The 26964-nt window shown below is 47.8% G+C and overlaps 3 protein-coding genes across 5 annotated transcripts in view; all 3 read right to left on the reverse strand.

Moving 5' to 3' along the window:
- Nucleotides 1-6084, reverse strand: acer1 (alkaline ceramidase 1). The gene is made up of 7 exons (XM_064330050.1): nucleotides 5659-6084; nucleotides 5018-5132; nucleotides 3753-3867; nucleotides 3180-3318; nucleotides 2834-2971; nucleotides 2540-2677; nucleotides 1-1563 (listed from the first exon to the last, which is right to left on the reverse strand). Exons 2-7 carry the CDS (start codon nucleotides 5108-5110, stop codon nucleotides 1386-1388), a joined length of 801 nt encoding a protein of 266 aa, XP_064186120.1. The 5' UTR covers nucleotides 5111-5132; nucleotides 5659-6084; the 3' UTR covers nucleotides 1-1385.
- Nucleotides 6085-9303: 3219 nt separating this feature from the next.
- LOC135252232 (acidic leucine-rich nuclear phosphoprotein 32 family member B-like) lies at nucleotides 9304-16646 on the reverse strand. 3 transcript variants are annotated; one of them, XM_064330088.1, is made up of 8 exons: nucleotides 15967-16646; nucleotides 14541-14690; nucleotides 14067-14189; nucleotides 13003-13186; nucleotides 12666-12757; nucleotides 11673-11739; nucleotides 10101-10890; nucleotides 9304-9947 (listed from the first exon to the last, which is right to left on the reverse strand). In XM_064330088.1, the coding sequence occupies exons 1-7, from the start codon at nucleotides 16018-16020 to the stop codon at nucleotides 10799-10801; spliced, it is 762 nt and encodes a 253-aa protein (XP_064186158.1). In that variant the 5' UTR covers nucleotides 16021-16646; the 3' UTR covers nucleotides 9304-9947; nucleotides 10101-10798. The 3 variants fall into 3 exon arrangements, with proteins under 3 accessions (XP_064186158.1, XP_064186157.1, XP_064186159.1); XM_064330087.1 differs by having other exon boundaries at nucleotides 12666-12760; nucleotides 15967-16484; XM_064330089.1 differs by lacking the exon at nucleotides 15967-16646 and adding an exon at nucleotides 15794-15907 and having other exon boundaries at nucleotides 12666-12760.
- A 581-nt stretch (nucleotides 16647-17227) lies between these two features.
- The window catches only part of myo1f (myosin IF), a 41952-nt gene continuing 32215 nt past the window's right edge, over nucleotides 17228-26964 (reverse strand). The window contains exons 20-28 of the mRNA XM_064330051.1: nucleotides 25135-25249; nucleotides 24598-24767; nucleotides 23372-23517; nucleotides 22756-22902; nucleotides 21047-21195; nucleotides 20714-20773; nucleotides 19447-19654; nucleotides 18761-18930; nucleotides 17228-18341 (exon numbers count right to left, since the gene is read on the reverse strand). Coding sequence (XP_064186121.1) covers nucleotides 18265-18341; nucleotides 18761-18930; nucleotides 19447-19654; nucleotides 20714-20773; nucleotides 21047-21195; nucleotides 22756-22902; nucleotides 23372-23517; nucleotides 24598-24767; nucleotides 25135-25249 — 1242 coding nt within the window. The 3' untranslated portion in view covers nucleotides 17228-18264. The remainder of the gene's footprint in view (nucleotides 18342-18760; nucleotides 18931-19446; nucleotides 19655-20713; nucleotides 20774-21046; nucleotides 21196-22755; nucleotides 22903-23371; nucleotides 23518-24597; nucleotides 24768-25134; nucleotides 25250-26964) is intronic.

Below are 26964 nucleotides of genomic sequence, written 5' to 3' on the forward strand. Positions count from 1 at the left end.
TTCTATTTTCTTCCAAAAACTTTTTTATTATTATTCTGTAGTGCATTTTTTAATGAGGGAAAAAAGCAAACATTCATATTTGGAAACTGCACTGTGACAACAGCTTATTTTGCTTGAAGTGCACTTGCAACATTTGCTCCCTGAAACACCTGAGAAAATTTGATCACATTCACACACACTCCAGGAGTACCAACACACAAAACATTTTAAAGACATATATTGTAGGATAAACGTAAACGCACACGAGACCCCTAAAATAAAGGATTCACTTTGTGCTGCTTTTAACTGCCTGCTTATGCTGTGCATTTGTTTGCTTTCAAAATGTGCAAAATAATTTCAATGGCCATTCAAATGTCCACAGCCCTGAGTCCCAAAGTGGTATGCATTGTCCGTTTCATTGAAAGAAAACAGTTCCTATTTTTCAGCCAGGAGGTTGAATTCCCTTAATTTACCCTCAGTATCTTTTAACCGATAATTACAGAACGAGTGGTCATCGACATCAGCCACACAAAACAGGGCTCAGCTGTAAAGTCTCTGGGCTGTGTTTTTACAGTTCAAACTTGTGACGTAATAACAAAAAAATAAAAAAATACAACTGTGCTATATTGAATAATCGTTGCGTGGTTTATTTGAAAAATCCAGATCTGTGTGAGAGCTGTGTCACGAGGGAATGTTTGTTTTTAAATCACTTTGTAAATGCTCCCAGCACAACCACACGACTGGCACTTCTGTGAAAGAGATATTGTGTTGGTTTTGAAATAAGCACCTGTGACTTTATCTGAGGTAATGCACTCGAATCGCACCATTGCACCATGAGTCTGGATCGACAAAACAGCCACCTGGCTTCATTTGTGAGCAGACACAACAATTCAAACTTCTTTCCACAAAATTCAAGGCATTAATTCATTGATCCAGTGTTCATCAAAGTACACTTCAAGCAAAATGAACAAGACTTCTTCACTTAAATCATAGCATTGCACATCATTCTGAAAAACCCTACAAAAACCCCAGTAAAAAAATTTAAAAAGTTTTAAACAACCGGTAGAAAACGGAATTGCGCATATATTTTTAAAAATTCAAAAATATCCACAAATTTTGAAAACATTCTCTGGTCTTTGAATAACATAAGAAATTACAGGCACACACACACACACACACACACACACAACGGGATGACATGCTACGGAATGTAAACTGACGTAAGTCAGCACATCCCTAATTTTCAAACGACCTAAACAAAAAAAGGCCAAAAAAATAACAAAAAAACATGAATTATACGTAGTATAAATGAAAACCCCTGAACTGAGTATCAAGAAGAAAAAAAAGTGTGTCCTCATAGAACCCTTCATCCATTGTCCCAGCAGTGACAAGCGCACCGGGCCTTTTTAACACCCCTTCCGGGTCTTTGTGGCGCCCCTGAGGGCGACGTACGGCAGGCCCAGGGCCCAGTCGTCCCGGGGCCAGTACTGCAGGCTGGGCAGGGAGTGCGGGATCTCACAGCTGGCGTCCAGGTAGGCAACCAGGGTGCTGCCGTAAGCCGTGGCCACCACGATCAGGATGTGCCTGTAGGGAGAGGGGAGACACACACACACACACACACACAGGTACACACACGCAGACAACACACACACACACACACATGTATACACACAAAACACACACACACACATACAGACACACATACAACACACACACACACAGATACACACACACATAACACACACACGTACACACACAAAACACACAGACGCACACACACACAGGTACACAAACACACACACAGACGCACACACACACGCACATACATGTACACAAACACACACACACGTAGAGACACACACACCCACACACACATGTACACACACACACATGCACACACACACGTAGAGACACACACATACACACACATACAGACACACACACGCACACGCACACACACACATACAGACACACACACAACACACACACACACACAGATACACACACACACACAAACACACAAACACGTACACACACATGCAGTTTTATGAGTGCCAGTTCATGCTGCGGGACATGGGTTAAGTAATTCAATGCATTTCCATGTTACACCGCTGCAGAGTTGCACCAATTATAAGATTATCACAGACGCTGCCTGAACTATGACCAAAACCTGCATGACGGACAACCCACCCAGCCAATAGGAGCCATTTAATAAACACTTAGCTATAAGCCTGTGTGGATTGGACTACTTCAATGTGTCCGGATGAGGCTTAAGACTTCCTTCTACCTCGTACCCCAAACTCCTCTCCCTCTCTCCCTCCTTCCATCCCACCCTTCCTCTCCCTCTATCCTCCCTCCCTCTCTCCCTCCCTTACTCTGTCCCTCCCTCTCTCCTCTCTCTATCCTTTCATCCCTCCCTCCCTCTCCCTTCATCCTCTCTGTCCCTCTCACCCTCCAACCTCCCTCCCTCTCTCCCTCCCTCTGTCCCTCCCTCGCTTCCTCTGTTCCTCCCTCTCCCTCCCTCCCTCCCTCCCTCTCTTTCCCTCCCTCCGTCTCTCACCAGATCCCGTGCAGGTAGCAGAAGTTGAGTTTCTGCCAGACGCTGCAGCCGAATCGGTCGCTGATCCAGCAGGAGATGGCCAGCACCCACAGGCCCACCGAGGCCTGGGCCAGACGCAGGGCCCGCTGGTCCGTGCAGCTGCGGGGGGGGCGGGTGCAGGGAGGGGGGGGGGGGGGTAAAGGCACCGTCAGGGTCTGCTGGCCCCCTTATCTGTGTGTCCAAGCCCCCCCCCCGTGTCCCACCCTTACCCACTATGAACGGCCAGTGAACTGACCCCAGGTCAGCGGTCAGTACCTGCGCATCTCCAGGCCCAGGGAGTACAGGATGTGAAGGGCGAAGCAGTTGAGGGCGTAGGCGTTGGCGGTGGGCCTGATGAAGGAAGACAGGGTGGTAACCACGGTGATGGCAAGGACCATCCTGGAGAAGGTCCTCCTGAGAGCGAGAGAGAGAGACAGAATGAATTTTCATTCATCAAACCCCCCTTTAGAGGAGGTTCCATCCATCCATGAATCCATTATCTAACCCGCTTATTCCTGGTCAGGGTTGGGGGGGTGGGTGGGAGTGGGGTGGTGTAGGAGAGCCACACGCACACACACTCGCTCACACACGCACACACACAAACGCACGCACACCTGGTTACCTGTCCTTGACGAAGAAGGGAAAATGTCTCCGTGGGAACCAGAGGGCGTAGCCAATGGCCAGCGCCCACAGGATGGAGATCTCATCCAGCATCTGCCCCACGTAGCTCAGCGTCATGTGGAAGTACATGGAGAACAGACCTGGAGAGAGACGGCAGAGACACAGGGACAGAGGAAGAGAAGAAGGAGAGATGAGTGAGGATGAGTGGGAGGAAGAGCATCTTTTTGACACCCTTCCCCTAATCATGTTACTGAAACCGGTAAATGCTCCGACAAAGGTGTTGGGATTCATGAAACTTTTAAGGCCTTTGTCCCTTAGTTAACACCTGCTGTCTTATTGATGGGAAACCGACACAAGGCTGTGGGCCGGACGTCACACGATGCCTTTTCGGAGGCCGTCTTTAAGAGTCGCCCCGCAAAAGGTCGCTCTTTTGTTCCCCCGCGCACAAAAGACCGTTTTTAATCTCGAAACGCGCGCACAGCCGGCTAACTCGGCACCGCGTGAATGTTTTATGAACGCGGCCTCGGGGGCGACCGCGTAATTTTAAGACGCGGCGGGCGTGGCGAAGACTCACCCACAAATATCATCATGAGCCAAACCAGGTGCACGGCCAGGTTCCGCTCCCGGGCGTAGGGGTGGAACAGGTAGAGCATGACGGGGGAGACCACGAAGAAGACGAAGCTGCTCATCTGGGGGAAGACGAGGGAGACGCGAAACGCGGCGTCACCTCACCGCTAATCGACGTACGTGTTATTTTTGTTTTAAAAAAATAATAAAAATAATTTTTTTAAAAGTGTGAATGTCATCAGCGTTTGCGAGAGGATTGTGCAAGCAACTGGGTGGCTATCTGTGCGTCTGAAAGCAGGGAATTTTGTGTTTGCATACATCCTGGGTTTTCAACAGGGAGTCCTTGTTCAATCTAACCACCCCACGTCATACATATAAACATATATATAACCATTTTTAACTGCCCCTGGGGTGCATTAGAGTCTGGGTGCGGGTCCCTGGATCGGAAAGGTTTGCAAAGCCCTGCTTATATGCGTCAGATCTGGGATTTAAAAAAAAATACTTTAACCCTTTAGATGTCGTCGGTAAAATTTGAAAACACTCCTGCGGGTCCCTGAGAATCTTCAGCGAAAGGAGGACTTTTACCGGTGGCTAATTGGTTAAAGTATTTCAGATAATTATTTGGCCCAGGTCCGCTGTGAAAGACTGTGCTGCACAGTCAGAGACCGTCTCTCCGCGCTCCTTCCCCGGTTATACACGTCACTCTCACAGACGGTTTGTTGTCCCTGACTGTCTGGCTTCCACATTCATTTCAAACTGAATTCTGGCCGTTAATTCTGGTACTTCTAGCACTGACTGTCGGAATCACGCTGAAAAGCAGATTGTGTTTCTTAGTTCTGCCACTAGGGTGCTCCATTTAGACAAAACAAAAAGCAAAGAAGGATGTCATATTTCCATGATTATGAGAAAAAAATATTTCAGTACGAACTGTCGCCAAATAAGCATAAGTTTGACCTGTCACTACATCTAATCTAATTTGACCCTACCATGATATAATTGCAGGTATCTATCATATGCACTAATCGGACTGTCACCACATTAGAGTGGATCAGATTATATCTGAAGATTATCTATACAAGCAATGTAACTTTTAGTTGTGATACAAACACAGGGGCCCATTTTTCTCTTCTGATTTATTGATCCGGGTAGGGACAACATAATGACATCTCTAGTTATATGCTCACTGCCTGCACTGCATACACAAATATGAAGTATTCCCTGGTCTGGTCAACGCTATAGCTGTCGGATGCGCAATGCGGACAGTGTCCTTACCGTGTTAAAATATTCCACCACGTTTTCTGAGTGCTTGTAGTTGTCCTCGCACCAGTCCACCTCCGAGCTCTCGTAGGCAAACATTCCTGCCATGACTACGCTTCTGTGCGGAATCCTGAGGAGGACAGAGGGGAAGGTGTAGAAAAGTAAAACGGAGTTAAATACAAAAGTAAGATTGCAGTTTTCAGTAAAATCTGAAAAGCAGTTAAACGAGTTTTCCCAGCCTATTTCTTGTACCATAATAAGCACACAGTGAAGTGTATGAGCTAAAATTTGGATGACGTTAATAGTAAAAATAAAAGGGCAACATTGTAGTGGATTATTAGGATAAAAAAAAGTATTTTTTGTTTAGAAATGACGCTTCGCTTCAAACGTCAATCGACAGAATCGTCTTTGTGTTTAAATGAACAAACGAAGCATGACGCCGGGTTTGCATTAGCATCGGATACATTAAGAACGGGTAATTTTTGCCAACGAGAAATGGCAAAGCAAAATAGCATCAAATACACCTGGGACCACAAATCCGTTAAAGTAGGCTAGGCTAAGGAACAAACATAGCATAGCCAATATCGGAAAAAAACAGCCTAGCCTAAAAAAAAAATGTAGCCTAAACAAAATAACTGTCAATAACATTTACATACCCTCCTGTCAGGAATACGAGGAACTATCGCTTCAAGTGCAAGTGGCCGGTAGGTTTAAGTAGGCTCGAGAGAAATGTTCCCTGTCCAGTTACACGGGTCTCAGCACATGACATCACGCTCGGTGTGTTTGAGCTGTCAAGAAGCGACAGCCGAATCTGATAATTAACTGTCACATTCTTTGTTCAACTGGCATTGTAACCAGCCAAGTGAGAATTTCGCATTAGCATTGGTAAAAAATAAATAGGCCTACCCTTCCAGACCAAGACCACCTTCTCCAAAAAGGCTAAATGGGCATTATTCGCGTACTTCTCAACCATTCCACAAGCTGCGTGAAAAGCTCTCGCGCCGTCATCAGTTAGCAAGCTGACTCCAGTGACAACTCTTAGCCACGCGCCGTGCGCTTCCCGGCGAGAATCGTTTCTATCCATCAGTTTAAAAAAAAAGTTATCGTTGCTGTCAATATTGAAAACTTTTAACATCGGCTGCCGCAGCTAATGTAGGCGACTGCATAGATATTATTAAACAGACTACTGTATGTAGACTGTATGTATATCGTCGTTTAACGTCGCCAGAAAACTTGACTGGACAAGCGAAGCGCATACTCTCTACGTTGTTTGTTACAGGATATCTAGAATATGGTGAGCACTGTCTGTGATAAACTTATCGACCGACGTATCTGGCATGCGTTTCAGCAAAGCAATAGAATTATTTAGCCTTGCGTGCTTCCTCATTGTGTCCTTTTACGCATTCTAGAAGTCCTGGCTCAGTCAGGCTAGCTGTGCGCAACACAGGTCCACACAATCGTATGACAACACTCGCTCATTCTCCGGGCATCATGCTTTTGTCAGGTAAACAAAATTGACAGCACTGAGTTTGGGTGGAACATTTATAGGCTACTTTCGTTTTAAACTTCTGCTCTTTTATTACCCGCAAGCCCCTACATGGCGTCGTAGGAGCGCACGATGAAACATGTAACCTATTTGTAATATCCTACCAATAGAACTATGTGCGCAAGCATTTCAGGAAGCAGGCAGTGTGAAAATTGAATGGAATGTTTTTCAAAAGATGGGGTTTTTTTCACGCTAACGGCGGCAGAATGTAAACAGAAATTTAAAAAAGAAGGGAGAATGAGTGAAGGAATGGCTTAATGAAGACGAACTGAGGGGAGCGTGGACAGAATTAAGACCAGCCCAACTGGTTTGATTCGGATCCAGCGGAACTTGTGGGTCCTGCTCCATCGCACCCACAAAAAAGTCTAGCCGTTCTTTCTCTCCGTGAAAACGTGTCATAAATAACGCGATTGGCCTCTCAGTGGAGGTTCCAAGCGACATCGGGGGGCGTTTATTATTAATAACCTTAAGTCTGCCGTGTAAACCACGAGTTTATCTGAGTGGCAGTTCAAAATCTGCAGCATTATGGGGACAGCTGTTCCGTTTCAAACAAGTTTGGTGGTCTACGCAGGATAATTAAACACGTTTAGGAAGCTGTAATTAGCAGGAAATTACCAGATGATTTCCTTCGTATGCAGGGATACCGCCAAATTTCAAGCCCCAGGAAGAGATCTCACATTTCACCCAAGACCACCCTATAACTTCACAATTACAGCACAATTTTTTGGGTTGCCCTTGTCAGTCAGGGATTGGGAACAGGGATTGTTCTTAATGCCCCGCGCCACCCCGCGTGCATAGCCACTCTTTGTATGTTAAGATTATAGATCAGCAGGAGTATGGTAAAAGCTAACCTAACACCATGCACATTACAGGCGTTTAGCAGATGCGCTTATCCAGAGCGACTCACACAACTTTTTACATAGTATTTGATTGCATCCATTTATACTGCTGGATATATACCGAAGCAATGCAGGTTAAGTACCTTGCTCAAAGGGTACAACGGCAGTGTCCTACCCGGGAATCAAACCAGCGATTTTTTAAGGTTTTTTTTAAGACCAGTTATACTACACTACCACCCCTTCAACAGAGGTTTTCCTTCCTTTAAAAACTTTTTTTTGTGCCATTCTAATTGACCCAAGGAGAAATATAGCATGTTCCCTTTCCCCTTATCCACAGGTATCGAACTCCCCCAGTCCTGGAGAACCACAGCGTCTGCTGCTTTTTGGGCTCTTCTCGGCACAAGTGTGTCATTTAAGTCATTGCTTGGCTAAGGGATCTGCACACCTTGTTCTCAAGGCCTTAACTGGCAGCTGATTTGAAGGGAAAACGCAAAAACCCAAAGACACCACTACCCCCTTCATTCAGTTTGACACCCCTGCCCTAGTCTAACAGACCAGCTAACTGGCTGGTTTATTACTACGTGTTTTTCTCTGGAAAGGTTTTTCCCTCTCAAGAAAGAATCTGAAAGTACACCAGGTTCACCTGCCACGCCAGTCCTCCCACTTTCTGTGCTGCCATAGCCGTGACTCACACAATCGCTCGCTCGATCGCGCGTCCCCGCGTCGAAAGATGGGATCTTCTCTCTCCATTCGTGCCCGTCTCGAAAGACGGGATCTTCTCAGGCATCCAAAAGGTGCCACGCCCCCAAAGCAGCACGCTACTCAGAGTTACGGGGGGGGGGGGGGGCAGCGTTCTCCCAAGCGACACAACTGGTTGGGGAAAAAGGGCCGTTCCTTGGAGGGGGAGTCATGGCAACGCAGCGTGCGCCCTGGTGACACTACCGTCAGTTCACGACCTTACACTTGATTAAGAGCTGAAGCAGGAAGCAGGTCTGCAATGGCCCTCCTCGACTTTTAAGCAAAGATATTTGCAAAGAATAGAACAGCGAGATGCCTTGAAGTGTAATCCACAGACTTAAACAGAATCTGCTCACAGGGACCAGGAGGCCTGCGGTCAGGTTTGTAAGCCTGCAGTTCAGCCGAGTCTCCATTGTCCCTGTTCCTCGGTTTCCGTGGCCACACTTGCTGGACAGGCCCGCCGACCCGAGATGACACGCTGCGATGAGATGATCGGATACCAATTAAGGTTCGCGATATTCCAGCATATCGTCAAATTAACACGCATGTACGAGACGGGGAGACTCGGACGATGGAATCGCATTTGCTTTTAATTTAAGTCATTATTTCAGTAATTCTACAATACCCGGGTGTATGAGCTGAAGGCTGTTTGTAAATTTTATGCGCAGTCATGTTTAAGCGATTGGGAATGCATCAGGCAACAGCCATGAACATGACACAGATTTAAAAAAAATTTAAAAAAAATGCAGAAATGTTCTTGGAAACGTTCTTACACAGTTTACGATCAAATGTGATCGTACGCACGCGTCGTGAATGAGGCGCGTCGTGCTGAAAGTATTCAAGCTCTGAATAATCAAACCCTTGCGCTCAAACTTGGAAGGAATGAAAGCCAGAAACATGCCCAGGGCCGCCCACACCTGCTCGATAAAATAACTTCTGTGCCAAAGAGCATTTCCGATGCAGCATTTCTCTCCTAAGAGCAGAAGTGACAAGCACGGAACCGTCCAGACCCACGGCGCAACTCACTTCCGCAGGCACGTTTTAGCTGGCGGTGGGACCACCTGGGCGTGCCACCCACAAAACGTCCCTCAAAGGTCGTCCGTGAGTGAGTGCACAGTATTGCAAAATGGCTCGTTACACAACAGAAATTAACGGACAAGATCAAATCAGAAACAATATTCGTCATATTTGATAGTTTAATGAGACAAATTAAGACTACAAACTGTTAAAACCAGTGTAGAATGGCGATTCTTTTTAAAAATAAAAATGACAGTGTTACAAATCTATACAGTGTATTTATGTACATTTCTGTGCTTGGTCCCATTCTCTCAGAGTAAAATACAGGTTTCAAAGGATTGTTCATTTTCCGGAGTTTTTTTTTGATCGACCAAAACTGTTTTTGTGTGTGATAGAAGGATGTTTGAGATACTTATACAAGGTTTCTGATAGCCACCATTGTGAAGCAGGCGTGGTCATCAGGGTCATTCAAGGGTTTGTGGTCCAAAACAAGAAAACAACAACCCCCCCCCGCCCCCCCAGAGATGCCTGGCATTGGAAAGCCAGAACGGCGTCAGAAACATCTGGAATTATTGAAAATATCCTTAACAAGTGAAAATATCCTTAACAAGCTTAAACGGTGTCAGCCCCCTCCATGTCAGTTCACAGCTTAGTTACACACCAACCAACACCCCCCCCAAACACACACACACACACACTCACGCGCACACACACGCGCACACACTCTGAGAGAATAGTGAGTACACACGGACTGTGGGAAACTGCGGGTGCTAAAAGGATGTAGCATGCTTCCGCTCACACGGTGCTGCATGGCATTAGCCAATGCTTGCCCGCGGCACATTTAGCCACACGGTGGCATTAGCCACTGCGGGCACAGTTAGCCACACGGTGGCATTTAGCCACGCGCGCGCACAGTTAGCCACACGGTGTGCATTTAGCCCCGCGGCACAGTAGCCACACGGTGGCATTACCAGCCCACAGTTAGCCACACGGTGTGCATTTAGCCACGCGCGCGCACAGTTAGCCACACGGTGTGCATTTAGCCACGCGCGCGCACAGTTAGCCACACGGTGTGCATTTAGCCACGCGCGGGCACAGTTAGCCACACGGTGTGCATTTAGCACCGCGGCACAGTTAGCCACACGGTGCGCATTTAGCCACTCGCGGGCACAGTTAGCCACACGGTGTGCATTTAGCCACGCGCGCGCACAGTTAGCCACACGGTGTGCATTTAGCCACGCGCGCGCACAGTTAGCCACACACGTGCGCAGTTAGCCACACGCGCGTGTACATCACTGAGACAGGAGGGCAAGGCAATAACAGCAGGCAGACAGTGTGGACGAAATGGTCTGGATTGAATAAACAGGTGACAATTCGAGTTAACTGGCCTTCAAAAGAGTTTTTGGCTTGAGGGGGTGGGTGGGGGCGGTGGAGAGAGAAACAGGATCATTTCAAGCTTGCTGATTAATAAACCTTGCCATGCCCTACCCCCACCCCCCTCCCCCCACCCCCCTCCCAAGTTAAAAAACATCCCACCCACCCCTCCCCACAAACTCTGCAGCGAAACACCTCCAGTCTTTGATGTGCCCCCCCGTCCCTAGCCCAGAAAGATCAGCAGGGGCCCACGCAGACGGCACTTTGCCAGTCTGCCGGATCTTATTCATCGTCCTCATCATCTTCATCGTCGTCGTCATCTTCATCCTCTTGCTCCCTCTTCCTCTTCTCTCCATGGCTTTCTGGACAGCAAACTTAAGGAGCAGGACACGACATTTACATTCATGCCTTTACCACACATTTATTTATAACAACTTACAGGTAACTGCCTGCAGCAAGAGTATACGACACAGCACTGGCCCACATCAAAGCTAGCCCAACCCTGTTACAGGAGAAATACCCCGGTAGGGCTCCATTTCAACCCTAATTTGGCACACCTGACCCTTCTAATTAGCAGCTCAATGAGATCTCTAGCTGCTGAATGAGCTGTGCTTCGTTAGGGTTGGAGTGAAAACCTACAGGACAGCAAGAATTAGTATGTATGAAAATGGACATTTTATTTAATTTTTTTTTTTTTGCACACTGCCACCAGTGGGAGCCTTGCAGATCAAACTGCTATTACACGTATTACATCACGTCCAATTTCCCCATTTCCGTTCGACTTAATGGCAAAATAAAGCGGTCAGGGAGATCAACAAAAATAGTCCAAATACCCAAGAGAAAACAGTGATTAATCTAATCATGCCTGGCCACCAAAGCCAAAAGTTTTGATAAAACCCACTCTCAAAGGAGTACTGATCCAACACGACTATATAAATGATTTATCAAACTTCTGTCATTTTCTCCACACACTGGACTACGTTTGCTTGTGCGCTCTGCCTAATCTGTTCAGTGATCTCGAGAGGTCTCTGAGTTCCTAGCACTGCAGGTGTTCGTTACAGCTGACCCTGTGACGGTGATCTCCTGTTTCTCCACCGTACATTCGAGCCAATGGGAGCAAAGACGGGGGGGGGAGACACGAGAGACGGGCACAAACCTTCATCGTCGTCATCCTCATCATCCACCTCGTCACTGTCCCCACCTTCATCTTCCTCATCGTCCTCCTGATGATGCAGACACACACACACACACACACACCTGATGACCAGATCCTCTCAAAGGGTCTCCTTTCAGGTCAAAGAACGCAGGCATGCATATTTAAAGCCCTGTATCCCCGTTCTAAAAACCACACGCTCGACTAACACAATGCTTCACAGACACCCTGGGGTGGTGAGCCCCATAAGCAGACAGCGGGGTTACGATCCCAGTTCTGTCAAAAAACAAAAAAACAAACAAACAAAAAAAGAAAAACCGAAAGCGCATTTTTCTTAAAGTGCAGATTCATCTTAACCCTTTAAGGAGTAAGATCACAAATATGTGATTATAAATGTCCTTAACTGTTGCATCTTAGCTGATGTATCAGGTATCAGAGTCACTACTGGTAATTGAAAGCAGTGGAGTTCTTGAACACCGACTTTAGAATGTTGAAAAAACATTCCAAAAAGTCTGCTCTTCAAAGGGTTAAAATGGATTCCCTGGCTTTGATATTTGATTCTGTTCCAAGGACCGCACAACCCCCCCCCCCAGCCCCCCCCCCGCCCATCTCTCCTGACCGACCGATTTCTCCCCCCACAACCGCCATTTCCACGTCTATCCGTAAAAGCGCATCACTGGATCAACCTCAAATTTCGAGACCGGAGATCACCTCGGCCTGTGAGGAAACGGTGTGGTTTTGGCGATCCATGTAATTATGTTAACCAAAGGAACGCCAGGAATTGTCTTGAAACCATTTCTTGTTTCCAGAACTCCTGTTCGGGCCATAATGTTGTGCGCAAGTGTTTGACAGGTGGGAAACTTTTTTTTCTCCTAAATGCTTCGTACTGTACACGTAAACGTACACGTCACAACCCTAGGACCGGTGATGCCTTGTAAGCATTTCATTTTTTAAACAAAAACGTCAAGGCCAGTTTTATAGGAAAACTCAACTTACGTCATCCTCCACGTCAACCTCTTCATCGTCATCATCTTCGTCCTCCACATCCAGCTCATCCTCATCTTCATCCTCGCCGCCACTCTCACCATCTTCTGTAAAAAAAAAAAATAAAATAAATAAATAAATAAAAAACCTAAATAAAGCTATCAGTCAGACTAATCCTGAAAGAAATCCCATGAGACGATAAGACAAGCGAACACAGTCACCACAAAAGAAAGGCAAAATCTCATCAAATCTCAGAGCGAGACTATTTACGTTTTTCCTGATTTACAGACCCTCGAGGACTGGGAAACCCCGAAAAACGAAGGGGACGCCCCCGCCCCCGCCTCCTCACCCTCGTCGTCCAGCTCGTCCTCCAGGCCCGAGTGGTCGGAGTCCAAGGCCTCCTGGTCGTCGGCGTCGAACCCGTCCAGGTAGGTGATCTGCGGGAGGAGGTCCAGCACGCTGTCCCTGTAGTCCAGCAGCATGGTGACCTCGCAGTTAAACAGGTCAACGCTGCTCAGCATCGCCAGCTTCTTCTGCACGGGGACACGCCGGGGAGAATGGGAGGCTCAGGAAGCAACTCACACACACACACACACATTTTCTTTTTGGGGGAACGAGAATTACAATTTCTGATGCTTGTTGGTTTGGGAGAAGAGAGAAAAATCTCTTTTTTAGTAAAGTGTGCGTGACCAAATGAAAAATTACCACAAAGATAAATACACACAAATGCTTGTCTTCAGGTAAATTGTAAGTGAAAATGTGACATGGATGCAATAAAAACACATTCTACTGTGCGTTGAGATTCCCACTAAAAAAAATTTTTTTTGTTGGCTTTTAATGTTCACATCTGACAGCATAACTGTCTCAACACCGCCCCCTATCAGGCGTCCGAGCATCGACAGCCATTGCTTCCAACACTGAGGGTAATCATTTATTAAGGTGGCAGTGCAGCAAAACGATCAGGGAACTGGGCTCGCAACGGAGGTTGCGGGTTCGAATCCCAGGCAGGGGAACTGCAGTGGTACCTGTGAGTAAGGTACAGAGCGGTTTCCTCTAAATTTTTCCCAGCCATATGAATGGATCGTACGTAAAGAACAGAAGCTGTGTAGGTCACTCCAGATAAGAGAATCTGCTAAATGTAGTGACTGGAGTTTCGGGAGCCTTAACTAATGTTAACTAATTTTCTTCCATGTATCCCCAAGTATTACTGGAATTAGTTATTTTACTATGATTATTATCATACAACGTACATGCTCTGCAGCACGTACGCGTGTTCTGCAGCACACAAGCACATTCCGCAGCGTGTACGAACGTTGCACAGCATGCCGCACGCACGCAGGGCACTGCGGCGTTTTCGCCCAGCCCGCCCCGTGTGGCGGAATTCCGCCGTTTCCACGGAGATCAGATCTTTACCAGGGGCTCCAGGGTCCCGAGGTCCTTGATCTTGTTGCCGCTGAGGTTCAGGTGGGTCAGGCTGGGCGTCTTCTCCGCGAGGGCCTCCAGCCCCCCCGACACGCGGTTGTCGCTCAGCTCGAGCTGCGGAGGCCATTTTGGGAGATGTTTAAGAGGGTGGGGAGGGGGAGGGGGAGGGGGGAGAGGACAGGAAGTCTGCATCGATCATGGGACACTGGCCAGAGGGAAAGAAAATTAACAAGGAAAAGGAACTGATCTCTGGACAGCCCGGTGGTGCTGCTCCTCAAACATCTACATCTACACTTATGATCAGAAGTCAATAATAAACAGCTAAGCTATTGCCAGTTAAAATATTTAATGTTTTTTTTTTTTTTTTCATGCACTAATGCCCAAAATGTACCTTTACAAAATAGCGAATATCCACGCAAAAGAGGCTACACTGATACAACAGTCAGGTGTGGAACATCAGCCTACCTTGCGAAGTTTGGGAAGTTTGGGCAAGTTGTCGAGTGAAACCAGATTGACGTTGATCATGCTCAGAAATTCCAGATTTTCGAATTCGGCCGTGAGACCAAGAATCTTGCCATCATCAGAACGACAGTTGTCCAATACCAATTCCTTTACCTAAGAACGGTAATTAGATAAACACTGTCAGATTCCTCTGCAATTTGTCTTTCGTTACAAGCTATTTTTATACGGTCTATGGTTACAAGCCATACTACTTTTTCACATACAGGGGGACAGACAAATTGATACAGTAAAACAAGACAAACAGAATGAACAGTTGTAGCACATAGATTAATGCCAAATGTTCAACTTAAATTATAAATGTACAGCGAAGCATTTTCTAGACCTTTGTTATTTATCTACAAATGGATCCACGCATCACAGGCAATTATCTATAGCAGTTTTTTTCGAATGTAGTACTCAGTACTCAACAGACACAAAATCAGATAAACAATTCAACTGGAAAATGCACGATAACAAATTGCGATTCGAGTGTAGTACAGCAAACGTTCATAACTTCCATATCCATGACAAAAAGCTCTGCAGCTGATGGCTAACGAATCCCAAATAATAACGACGTAGCTAGCCAGCTGACGAATCAAGACTGTACGACGAAGTCAGGGGATTGGCTGGTTAACACTAACCAACGGCGAATACTCATGTTAACCATTAGCCTCCTAGTTAACTCGGTCTATCGATTAAGCACTTTTGGGGAAATATCCGGTTACTCCGATTTCATATTAAAACTATACCAACAAGATTTTTTATTGAACTAAGTTAAACAGAAACCTAACGTTAGCATTAAGAATCACAGTAACAAAGTAGTAAAAACATTAACAATTTCACGTTAACTATCATTAGTCAGATGGACAGCTAACTAACATACACGATGCATAGTTGTCTAGTTAGCAAACTAAGTTCACGGTTACCCTACCCTTACGAAAACTGGACAACAGAACCACACAAGTGTTGCACAGTTCTAGTTATTTAGCTAGCCAACTTAACGATAGCCTATTAAAGCCGCATCTTCATAACTTCCTAGTTTTTTTTTTTGTTAGCCAAGACTTAATTTCACGAAAAATACACGCATGTCACCAGGCACACCTAGGTGAGCTCAGGGTTATAACCACTGAACTGTGGTTTTTCACACGATTGTACATTGTGTTGCCGCAGAAAATGGCTACGACGAGCCAACTGGCTAGCTATTTAAATGTACAAACTCAAAGCATGTGCCTCCTCTCAATTGCCTGCAGCTCCGCGCTGATTTCAAAAAGTTAGCCTGCTTGCAGCTAAGAACGTGAACCAAGCGAATAACAAGACATTAAGTATTTTTATAATAATTACAAATAAGTTAGCTCGCCAAAGTACGCACTTCGCTTACGACTGAACTTACCTCAGCTGGTTTCCTGTTCCGCAGCTCCAAGTTGATTCTTTTCTCCATTTCCATCTTGTGTATGTATGGCGGTTATTCTTCTTAGCTAGCGAGTTAGTTTTCTGGTTTTCGGACTCTGTCGGTCCGTATACAACGCGCTATTTTATACGTGTCAAATTAGTTCTATTTTTAAAAATAAAACGCTTTTGTACAGTAGAAAACCTAAAAACAACACGACTAAAAAGTTATCCTAAACTGCAAATAAATTCTTTCACGCGCCAAGCTGCACAAAGACCACCGAGACCTCCGTTATGTGTGCACGCGACTGCCCCCACTGACCGTAAGCGCAAAAGCAACCAATCAGTGGCCGAGAGATACCTTCTTTACGTTACAAGGTGGCAGTACTCCGTCTCCCGGATGAGTTTCAAGAAAATGTTTTGTTGTTGGTGTTGTTCTTACGGACAGTGTGCCTTTGTGTTCAACTGAACCAACAAACACGTTTTAAAACACGTTTTAATTTGTATCTCAAACACGCTGCAAAATGGGAACATAGTTGTGTTAGGCCGCGGCAAAGATAGCGTCCAGCCAAAGCAGTAGTTCTTGGTTAACAGCGATGAACCCCACCAACTATCAATTCTGTGTAAGGGCTGTTGTTTAGAGCAAAGGCTGTGCAGCTGGACTGGTGGCCTGGCAGACAGTTTTAGTTTTGTAGGAGGAATGGCCCTCCTTGGTGGCTATCACTACGTGACTCGTTTCATCTTCTCGTGGACTGCATCTCGGTCGGACTCCTGTTTTGTAGCTGGCTTGCTGTCGTTCACCAGTCCTGTAGACCAACCATTGATACGCCGGACCAAAAAGACTGCACAAAATCAGCCCTGGTCTAAGGCATCCCTACTGTTTAAGCTAGCTTGTAGGCATTTGTAAATCAAGGATCCAAACTTATTTCTCAAGAAACTTAGGCACTCTGAGTACAAAACACGCAGCCTAAAGCCCCTTGACCACTCTAAGCACATGTTATGCTTTTCAGTACAGTAATAGTGAGGAACATGTATATAAATTGAATATTACTTTTAAAAAAAGTATCACTTGGAAGAGCATAGTTGCAAAAAAGAACCTTATATTTTGCAACGCTTAAAGTGAAGCAAACCAGTGCAATATTATTTCACATCTTCATTGTGACCCTATTGTGTAAAATAGGTTGTAATCCTTCAGAAATCAATGTTTAAATACAGTGCTTAAGCTTTAAAACATTTTTTTTTTTTAAAAAGAACACGACAATGACTGGTTTTTAAGAATGTACATTTTGTGTGTTGTAGCATGTTAATATTCAAAGCATTATGTGCAGTTTCTTTACATTAATTGAACAAATAAGTCTAAGAAAACAAACAGACACGGCTCAACGTATGAAGAAGTGCAATTAAGTGTAGCACGTTTGCATTAAACACTCCAGTATTTTGTTGCGTTTTTACTGAGATCAGCGCCAATTTTCAAAAAATAAATTTGAAAATAAAAAAGTGCACCATTTATGTTGATTCCATTGCACAACCACAGCAATGCTATGAAAAACCTGTTTTACAACCGCCCGGCTTTGTCCTGACCGTAATGACGAGTGTACCCGCCGTCCAGCTGTTTGAAATAGTCAGTGTTCCCGAAGACACCGAAAAAGAGTGCAACAGTGCCTCACAGTGGACATTGGTTTGCAGTACATGTGTTAATGCAGCATCCAACTTACAGCGAAATGTAAACTGTGAATTGTAAACTGACTGCATCATCGTTCAGATATTTTGCCAATGAACACCAAAAATAGTAACCAAGTAACCATTTCTGTACAGTTTTTCAGGTGTTCCTGGTGTCAAGTTTGCATGGAAACTGTGCATCGCAAAGCAATTTTTGGAAAAGCACAAAAAAAAAAAAAAAAAAAAATCATGTTCACTGTTGGATTTTGCATTGATTTCATTGTGCTCTGACTGACTCCCAACAAACATGTCATTATAATCCTTGAGATGATAATATCCTCCTAAAACCCAGCAATTCATGTCTCCAGTAGATGACACAAGTCTCTGGTCTTATTTTCAAGAGTCATCTACAGCATCTACTATGCTGAAACTTACTTTACAAGGGAACATTCAATTAAATAATACTATTTAAAAAATATTTTAACTGTGACAGGTTTTTGTCCAAGACAGTTGTATTATGCCAAAAAAAAAAAAATTAATATACTTTTTTCCCGCAGGGTCTCAGGAGGAATAATAAGTGCGTATGTGAGGTCAGTGAGGTCATCCCTCCATCTCCATGGTAACAGCACTACTGTTGGAGTCCTCAGATCTTCTCCACGTAGTTGCCAGGAAACAGGCCCTCCTTGCCGTTTATCCTTCCTCTCCACCACCCGGAAGGGTCTGCAGAAAAAACCGGAAAGGCATCATTCAGAATGTGTGTGTGTGTGTGTGTGTGTGTGTGTGTGCGTGTGTGCGTGTGTGCGTGTGTGAGTGTATGTGTGTGTGTATGTGTCTGTGTGTGTGTGTGTGTGTGAGTGTGTGAGTGTGTGTGTATGTGTACTTGTCTGTGTGTGTGTGAGTGCGTGTGTGTGTGTACGCATGTGCGTGTGTGCATGTGTGCCTGTGCGTGTGTGTACATGTGTGTGCGTGTCTTTGTGTCTGCATGTGAGTGTGTGCGCAAGCGTGTGTGTGTGCGTGTGTGTGCATGTGTGTGAAATGGAATGGACCCTAAACGCATGTAAACTGTTCTCTGTGAATGCAGCTCCAGTGTGTGTGTTCACGCCCCCCCCCAGCCCCCGCCGTCTCTACTGGTCCCTCACCATCATTGAGAAGTTCGATGACATCATTAACATCAAAGCTGATCTCATCGACGTCCTGCCCCACATACTGATATAGCGCCCTGCAGCGGGGGCCCTGGGGTTTGGCTTTGGGTCGGCTGGTCGGCGCCGGAGGCGGGCGGTTCTGACTGACGCTCTTCTTCCTCTGCATCCTGGAGAAATCAAAATCCAAAACTTTATTCATAAACATAGTATGTTTCAAATTAAAAAAAAAAAAAACGCAGTGCAACGTGCTTTAAAAAAAAAAAAAAAAGATTAAAAGCAACCAGGTAAAACACAGGTGTGTAGGTGTGAAAAGTGTGAAGGCTCCAGGACAGAACCGATCTGCCCAAAAAAGAACATGGCTTCTCTACAGAGGCACAGAGGAGCCTTCTGTGGAACCCTTTCTTCTGAGAGTGCAGATGAAAGGGGGAATGAATCATATGAAAAGAGGACAAGAGAAAGCAGAAGAGAGAGCGGGTGGTGAGATTGTGGGAAAGACAGAGGAAGTCAGAAGACTGGAAGAAGGGATAAAGAGGAAGAGCGAAAGAGAGAAAGAGGTGGAAGGCTACGCACAGAATCTGTCCTTTTTGTTAATGTGTTTTTTTTTTTTTTTGTTGCTTTGGGTCACATGACTTCACGGTAGGAATCAGCTGACCCCGTGCGACAGGTTTTTCGGAAGGCCTCACCCCGATACGCCCTGGTCGGGCACGTTGAGGAAGTCCAGGTTCCCGGGCTCGTGTCTGGGGGGGCCCCGCTGGGTCTGCGCGGGCCCCCTCATGGGGGGCGCGGAGGTCGGGGGCCGCAGCTGCTTCTGGGGGGTGGAGTAGGTCTGCTCCGTCTGCTGCGCGGGCCGGGGGCTTGGGCGCGAGAACTGGGCGCCGCCGTTTCGCTGGTCTGCAGGGGCGAGAGCAGGCGGAAGCGGGACGCGGCTGGTCACGTGACTTACGCCCTTTCAAAGGTCTCGCCTTCAGGGGGGCAATGTGGGGGGTGGGTTTGGGATGGAGTGGCAGCAGGCGTGTGTTGGGAGTGTTACGTTTTTTAAAAAGAGTTTTACCCGGGATATCAGTCCCCCCTTTTATACAGTCCCATGATTTTTTGTGTGTCATTTTTCTCCCATTTTCTCCCCAATTTAGTCGTTATACCAATTCCCTGTGTGTATCACGGTCCTGGTCGATGCCCTATCCCTCTGTTGGTCTGGGGAGGGTGTGGACTACCACATGCCTCCTCCGATACGTATGGAGTCGGCAGCCGCTTCTTTTAAAGTTTCACTGGGCGAGCGTAACGCGCGCGGAGGTTCACGCTATCTCCCCCAGATCCCCTCCCTACTGAACAGGCACCCCGACCACCCAGTAGTAGTCGCTAATGCAACGATCAGGACTCATACCCTCACTGGCTTCCCACCCAACCACAACACTGCAAATTGTGTTCATGGGAAAGCCTGAACAAGCCGGAAGTACCGCTGCCCGGGTCTCTGAGGTGGTAGGCGAGTGCTTAAACCTCTACACTACGCAGAGGTACACCATTAATCAAGGTACACCAACACTACTATGTTGGTGTATCTTGATTAGTTCGCCGATTGAGCCTGGGTAACTGGTGGAAGCAAAAACCTGCAAACGGTCCTCCAGGACTGAATTTGCCCACCCCACTGGTACACAGGTCAACATGGTCACATCTCACATTGGGGGCCCCCGCCACCCCATCCCTGTAAAATTTCTGCCCAATTCTTTGAGAGGCTCCTGTCAGTCAGGGCCCATGGAATCATCCTAAAACGCCCCCCCCCGCCACCCCATCCCTGTAAAATTTCTGCCCAATTCTTTGAGAGGCTCCTGTCAGTCAGGGCCCATGGAATCATCCTAAACCCCCCCCCCCCCCCACCCCCATATGGTGTCCCTGGAGCACAGAACTGTGCCCAGGATTTAGGAAGAGAGAGAGAGAGAGAGAGCGCAGATTTACCTCTGTGTGGCATGTGTGCGCGCCCTCCTCTGGCCTGGGGGGCCCCTTTCCTGGTCGGCTCTGTGGAAACAGTCAAGGACAACATTTCAATTATGTAAAAAAAAAAAAAAAGATTTTTAAAAATGGAAAAAAAATTGTTTTTTTGGCGAACTCACAGCCGTATTAATTACATTAAAATCAGTGAGAATAAGTCAGGAATGAACGGGCAAAAATCTGAGCAGTTTAGAGTGTCCCGCAAACACCGGTCCTGGCCTCTAATTGCCCGTATTTCCCATAATGCTCTTGTTTGTTTGTTGCCCCCCAACCCCCGCCCTCCCCATCGCAGTTACTTACTGGATGTTTTGGGGAGGCCGTCTCCCACGGTGACGGTGAGAGACTTCCCGCCGGGCTTCAGCTGCGCCAGGTCCCCCTGCCCCCGCTGGAACACCACGCACCGAGAGCCTCCCCCACCCCAGCCTTCCTTCTTCACTTTGAACTCCAGCCTGCGCAGACGGGACAGTGTGTGAGCGAGACTGCGCAGACAGGACAGTGTGTGAGTGAGACTGCGCAGTGGGGACAGTGTGTGAGTGAGACTGCGCAGTGGGGACAGTGTGTGAGGGAGACTGCGCAGTGGGGACAGTGTGTGAGGGAGACTGCGCAGACAGGAACAGTGTGTGAGTGAGACTGCGCAGTGGGGACAGTGTGTGAGTGAGACTGCGCAGACGGGACAGTGTGAGTGAGACTGCGCAGACGGGACAGTGTGTGAGGGAGACTGCGCAGACGGGATAGTGGGTGAGGGAGACTGCGCAGTGGGGACAGTGTGTGAGTGAGAATGCGCAGTGGGGACAGTGTGTGAGTGAGACTGCGCAGTGGGGACAGTGTGTGAGGGAGACTGCGCAGTGAGGACAGTGTGTGAGTGAGAATGCGCAGTGGGGACAGTGTGTGAGTGAGACTGCGCAGACGGGACAGTGTGTGAGGGAGACTGCGCAGACGGGACAGTGTGTGAGTGAGACTGCGCAGACGGGACAGTGTGTGAGTGAGACTGCGCAGACGGGACAGTGTGTGAGTGAGACTGCGCAGACGGGACAGTGTGTGAGTGAGACTGCGCAGTGGGGACAGTGTGTGAGTGAGACTGCGCAGACGGGACAGTGGGTGAGGGAGACTGCGCAGACGGGACAGTGTGTGAGTGAGACTGGTCGTACCGGTCGCTGAAGGAGAGGGACAGTGTGTGAGGGAGACTGCGCAGATGGGACAGTGTGTGAGGGAGACTGCGCAGTGGGGACAGTGTGTGAGGGAGACTGCGCAGACGGGACAGTGTGTGAGTGAGACTGCGCAGTGGGGACAGTGTGTGAGTGAGACTGGCCGTACCGGTCGTTGAAGGAGAGGGACAGTGTGTGAGGGAGACTGCGCAGACGGGACAGTGTGTGAGCGAGACTGCGCAGACGGGACAGTGTGTGAGTGAGACTGCGCAGTGGGGACAGTGTGTGAGTGAGACTGCGCAGACGGGACAGTGTGTGAGTGAGACTGCGCAGACGAGACAGTGTGTGAGACTGCGCAGACGGGACAGTGTGTGAGTGAGACTGCGCAGACGGGACAGTGTGTGAGGGAGACTGCGCAGACAGGACAGTGTGTGAGTGCGTCTGGCCGTACCGGTCGTTGAAGGAGAGGGACAGTGTGTGAGTGAGACTGCGCAGACAGGACAGTGTGTGAGGGAGACTGTGCAGACGGGACAGTGTGTGAGTGAGACTGCGCAGAGTGTGAGTGAGACTGCGCAGTGGGGACAGTGTGTGAGGGAGACTGCGCAGACGGGACAGTGTGTGAGTGCGACTGTGCAGACGGGACAGTGTGTGAGTGCGTCTGGCCGTACCGGTCGTTGAAGGAGAGGGACAGTGTGTGAGCGAGACTGCGCAGTGGGGACAGTGTGTGAGTGAGACTGCGCAGACGGGACAGTGTGTGAGTGAGACTGCGCAGTGGGGACAGTGAGTGAGTGAGACTGCGCAGACGGGACGGTGTGTGAGTGAGACTGCGCAGTGGGGACAGTGTGTGAGTGAGACTCGTCGTACCGGTCGTTGAAGGAGAGGGACAGCTTGTTCTTGGTCACCTCCTCGTACCGCTTGCACAGCAGGCTGATGAACTCCGTCTTAAAGGTGGACTCCAGCAGGCTGTCGTACTGGGTCTCGTGCAGAATGAAGAAGTCGTCCTGCCTCGTACTGCGGGAAAAGAGGAGCGACGGAAGAACGGAGGAAGGAAGGAAGGAATGAGGAAGGTGGAGGGAAAGACAGAGAGGAGAAGGAAGGAAAGAAGAGAAAGAGAGAGGAAAAAGAGAGTTTAATGTCAGAAATGCAGTTTTGGGCCGAGCCCCCCCCCCCCCCGCATTGTCACGTTAACTCAGAGAACATTACTGAGAATTCTGAATACAGGAAATGGGGGGGAAAAGCCTGTAGACCGTGCACTGCTGAGAGACGCTGCCACTTCCTGTTTTTCACTAATATATCTGCGCCCACCATAAGAGCGTGACTGCAGAAGAAGGCCACAGCAGTGACATCATCGCTCTGCGGCTTTTAGCTGCTTTTAGCTGCTGCTACCTGGCAGGTCTCAAATCAAGAGAGGTGAGAATGCACAAGCATTCCCATCATCCCCCACCCCCCCCTGCACCGCCCCTCCCCCCCATCACCTCACCTGAGTGAAATTCTGCACACGCTCCCCAGTTCCATTTTTCTTTTCAGCACCTCCTTGATCTGTCCCTTCTCTGGCCCCTTCTTCACCTTCTCTCGGCCAATCAGGTAGATCCCCCTCGGCGTCAGGATCAGGTCCCTCTTGATTGGCTGGCGAGGGCAGGAGGAAAGAGCAGGGTGTGAAACAGCGGGGAGTGCTACTGCTTATTAGGGCGTTATCGCAAACGAACTTTCTATGCTCACTGTTCAGCAAGCGAAAGAACGAAGTCCGAACTGTAAATGTGAAAATGTCCTGTGGTTATACATGTGAATTGTGATGCATTCTGGGATTTACGCTTTTAAGAATAGGTTTTTTGTAAGAGTACGTTTTTTTCTGTGTCTGTGTTCTAGAACTCGGCATTGTCCCCAGCGGCGATTGTTGCAGCAGCATTAGAATGTTCAGTTAAGAACATTCTAATCGCACATCTAAATGGACTGAATGGACTGCATTTATATAGCGCTTTTATCCAAAGCGCTTTACAATTGATGCCTCTCATTCGCCAGAGCAGTTAGGGGTTAGGGATTAGGTGTCTTGCTCAAGGACACTTCGACATGCTCAGGGCGGGGTTTGAACCGGAAACCCTCCGACTGCCAGACAATCGGTCTTACCTCCTGAGCTATCTGTGACCTCTCACACTAAAAAGTGTTAACATGTGGGCAGTCAAGCATCACACACAAAAGCCTGTTTAAAAATATTGCTACATTTTCTCATAACTCGGAAATGCCCATGCTCGCTGCTGCAACCGTCTTTGTCAATTCTTCAGGGGAGGCTATGGTCAAACTAGCTGACCCCCACCTTGACCCGGCGGTCGAACTCGCTGACCCCCACCTTGACCCTGCGGTCGAACTCGCTGACCCCCACCTTGAACCTGCGGTCGAACTCGCTGACCCCCACCTTGAACCTGCGGTCGAACTCGCTGACCCCCACCTTGAACCAGCGGTCGAATTCGCTGACCCCCACCTTGACCCTGTGGTCGAACTCGCTGACCCCCACCTTGAACCTGCGGTCGAATTCTCTGACCCCCACCTTGACCCTGCGGTCGAATTCGCTGACCCCCACCTTGACCTGCGGTCGAACTCGCTGACCCCCACCTTGAACCTGCGGTCGCACTCGCTGACCCCCACCTTGAACCTGCGGTCGCACTCGCTGACCCCCACCGTGAACCTGCGGTCGAACTCGCTGACCCCCACCTTGAACCTGCGGTCGAACTTGGTGACGGAGTCGGCGAAGTCGATGCGCTCTCTCTTGGCGAGGAACTGGCGCAGCTCTGGGCGATCCTCCATGCCCAGGTAATCTCCCACGAAGTTCCTGTTGATGCTGTTCCTCCGGCGCTCCTTGGAGTTGTACAGGATGTCGGAGGCTGAGAGAGGGAGAGGGATCACGTTGCGTGACGATTCGTATTACACACGCAATACATTATAACATCCCTGTAATTCACATGCAGTATCCAGACAATTCCATCAAATACATAATAATATGTAATCGTGCAACACGTTTTATGAAATTAAACATAAATGCATTCTATTTTCAGAAATATGTAAGTACGTATGCTACATATTTTTATACACATGAATGTGTAATACTCCCAGTGTACATCAGGGGTCACATTTGTGTTTCTGAAATCTAAACTGAACTTCGTGTAGGGCAGTGTTGACCTTTGACCTCAAGTGTCCCTCCACCCATCCATCCCTCCCTCTTTCCACTTCGCAGCCCCCTCCCTCACTTACCCTCCTCCCTCATCTGTTCATACTTCCTTCTGGCGATGTATTTCCTCCAGGCCTTCTGGATGGTCCTGGCGAACGTGTCGAACTTCCTCTCCCTCATCTCCTCCAATAGAAAAAGCTGGGAGAAACGGCAGTGTTTGGCAGTGAGTCATGTTGGAGAGTTGGAATCAGTGCAGGAAAACAACTGAAATTCAATTCATCAACTTGAAAAGAATAAAATCGTAGAACGCTATAGGAATATTTCGGTTAATTAACTTAATTTAAATTCATTTCCTGAATTAGATTTAGATTAGGGGTGTGCAATCCTATTCCTGGAATGCCAGAGACAGTCCTGGTTTTCGCTCCATCCAAACCTATGACTACATAACTGTGGTAATTATCAGGCTTCAGTAACACAAGTGACCAAGCGCTGGGGGTACTCAGCAGTTGGTCAATCATGCTCTGAATATTTTTAATAATTCCTCAAAGTTTTGTGATCAAACTCAGTTGGAAGAGAAACCAGAAACATCTGGATTCTAATACAAAAAGAACTTCATTTTTCCCCCAAGGAAGAAAGTGGGGAATCGACTTAAAATGTAAAAAAAAATTCAAAGAACAAAGAACTGTAAGAAATGCAGTACATTGCACGATGCAATGACACAACCCACAATACTACGCAGTTTATAAAAACATGGACACAGTCTGACATGTGGAGCTTCCCAGTCCTTTTTCCTGAAAGAGTCTGGATGAATGGAATGGGCCCCACCAGTCCTGTTCTGAATGAGTCTGAATGGAAAAGGGCCCCACCAGTCCTGTTCTGAATGAGTCTGAATGGAAAAGGGCCCCACCAGTCCTGTTCTGAATGAGTCTGAATGGAAAAGGGCCCCACCAGTCCTGTTCTGAATGAGTCTGAATGGAATGGGCCCCACCAGTCCTGTTCTGAATAAGTCTGAATGGGAAAGGGCCCCACCAGTCCTGTTCTGAATGAGTCTGGATGAATGGAATGGGCCCTACCAGTCCTGTTCTGAATGAGTCTGGATGAATGGAATGGGCCCCACCAATCCTGTTCTGAATGAGTCTGAATGGAAAAGGGCCCCACCAGTCCTGTTCTGAATGAGTCTGAACGGAATGGGCCCCACCAGTCCTGTTCTGAATGAGTCTGGATGAACGGAATGGGCCCCACCAGTCCTGTTCTGAATGAGTCTGAATGGAAAAGGGCCCCACCAGTCCTGTTCTGAATGAGTCTGAATGGAAAAGGGCCCCACCAGTCCTGTTCTGAATGAGTCTGAACGGAATGGGCCCCACCAGTCCTGTTCTGAATGAGTCTGAACGGAATGGGCCCCACCAGTCCTGTTCTGAATGAGTCTGAACGGAATGGGCCCCACCAGTCCTGTTCTGAATGAGTCTGAATGGAATGGGCCCCACCAGTCCTGTTCTGAATGAGTCTGAATGGAATGGGCCCCACCAGTCCTGTTCTGAATGAGTCTGAATGGAATGGGCCCCACCAGTCCTGTTCTGAATGAGTCTGAATGGAATGGGCCCCACCAGTCCTGTTCTGAATGAGTCTGAATGGAATGGGCCCCACCAGTCCTGTTCGGAATGAGTCTGAACGGAATGGGCCCCACCAGTCCTGTTCTGAATGAGTCTGAATGGAATGGGCCCCACCAGTCCTGTTCTGAATGAGTCTGGACGGAATGGGCCCCACCAGTCCTGTTCTGAATGAGTCTGGATGGAATGGGCCCCACCAGTCCTGTTCTGAATGTGTCTGGACGGAATGGGCCCCACCAGTCCTGTTCTGAATGTGTCTGGACGGAATGGGCCCCAGCACTGATTCAGGGTCCGGTTCTCAGGGTG

The sequence above is a fragment of the Anguilla rostrata genome, chromosome 4, assembly GCF_018555375.3.
Source record: "Anguilla rostrata isolate EN2019 chromosome 4, ASM1855537v3, whole genome shotgun sequence".
Classification (NCBI taxonomy): domain Eukaryota; kingdom Metazoa; phylum Chordata; class Actinopteri; order Anguilliformes; family Anguillidae; genus Anguilla; species Anguilla rostrata.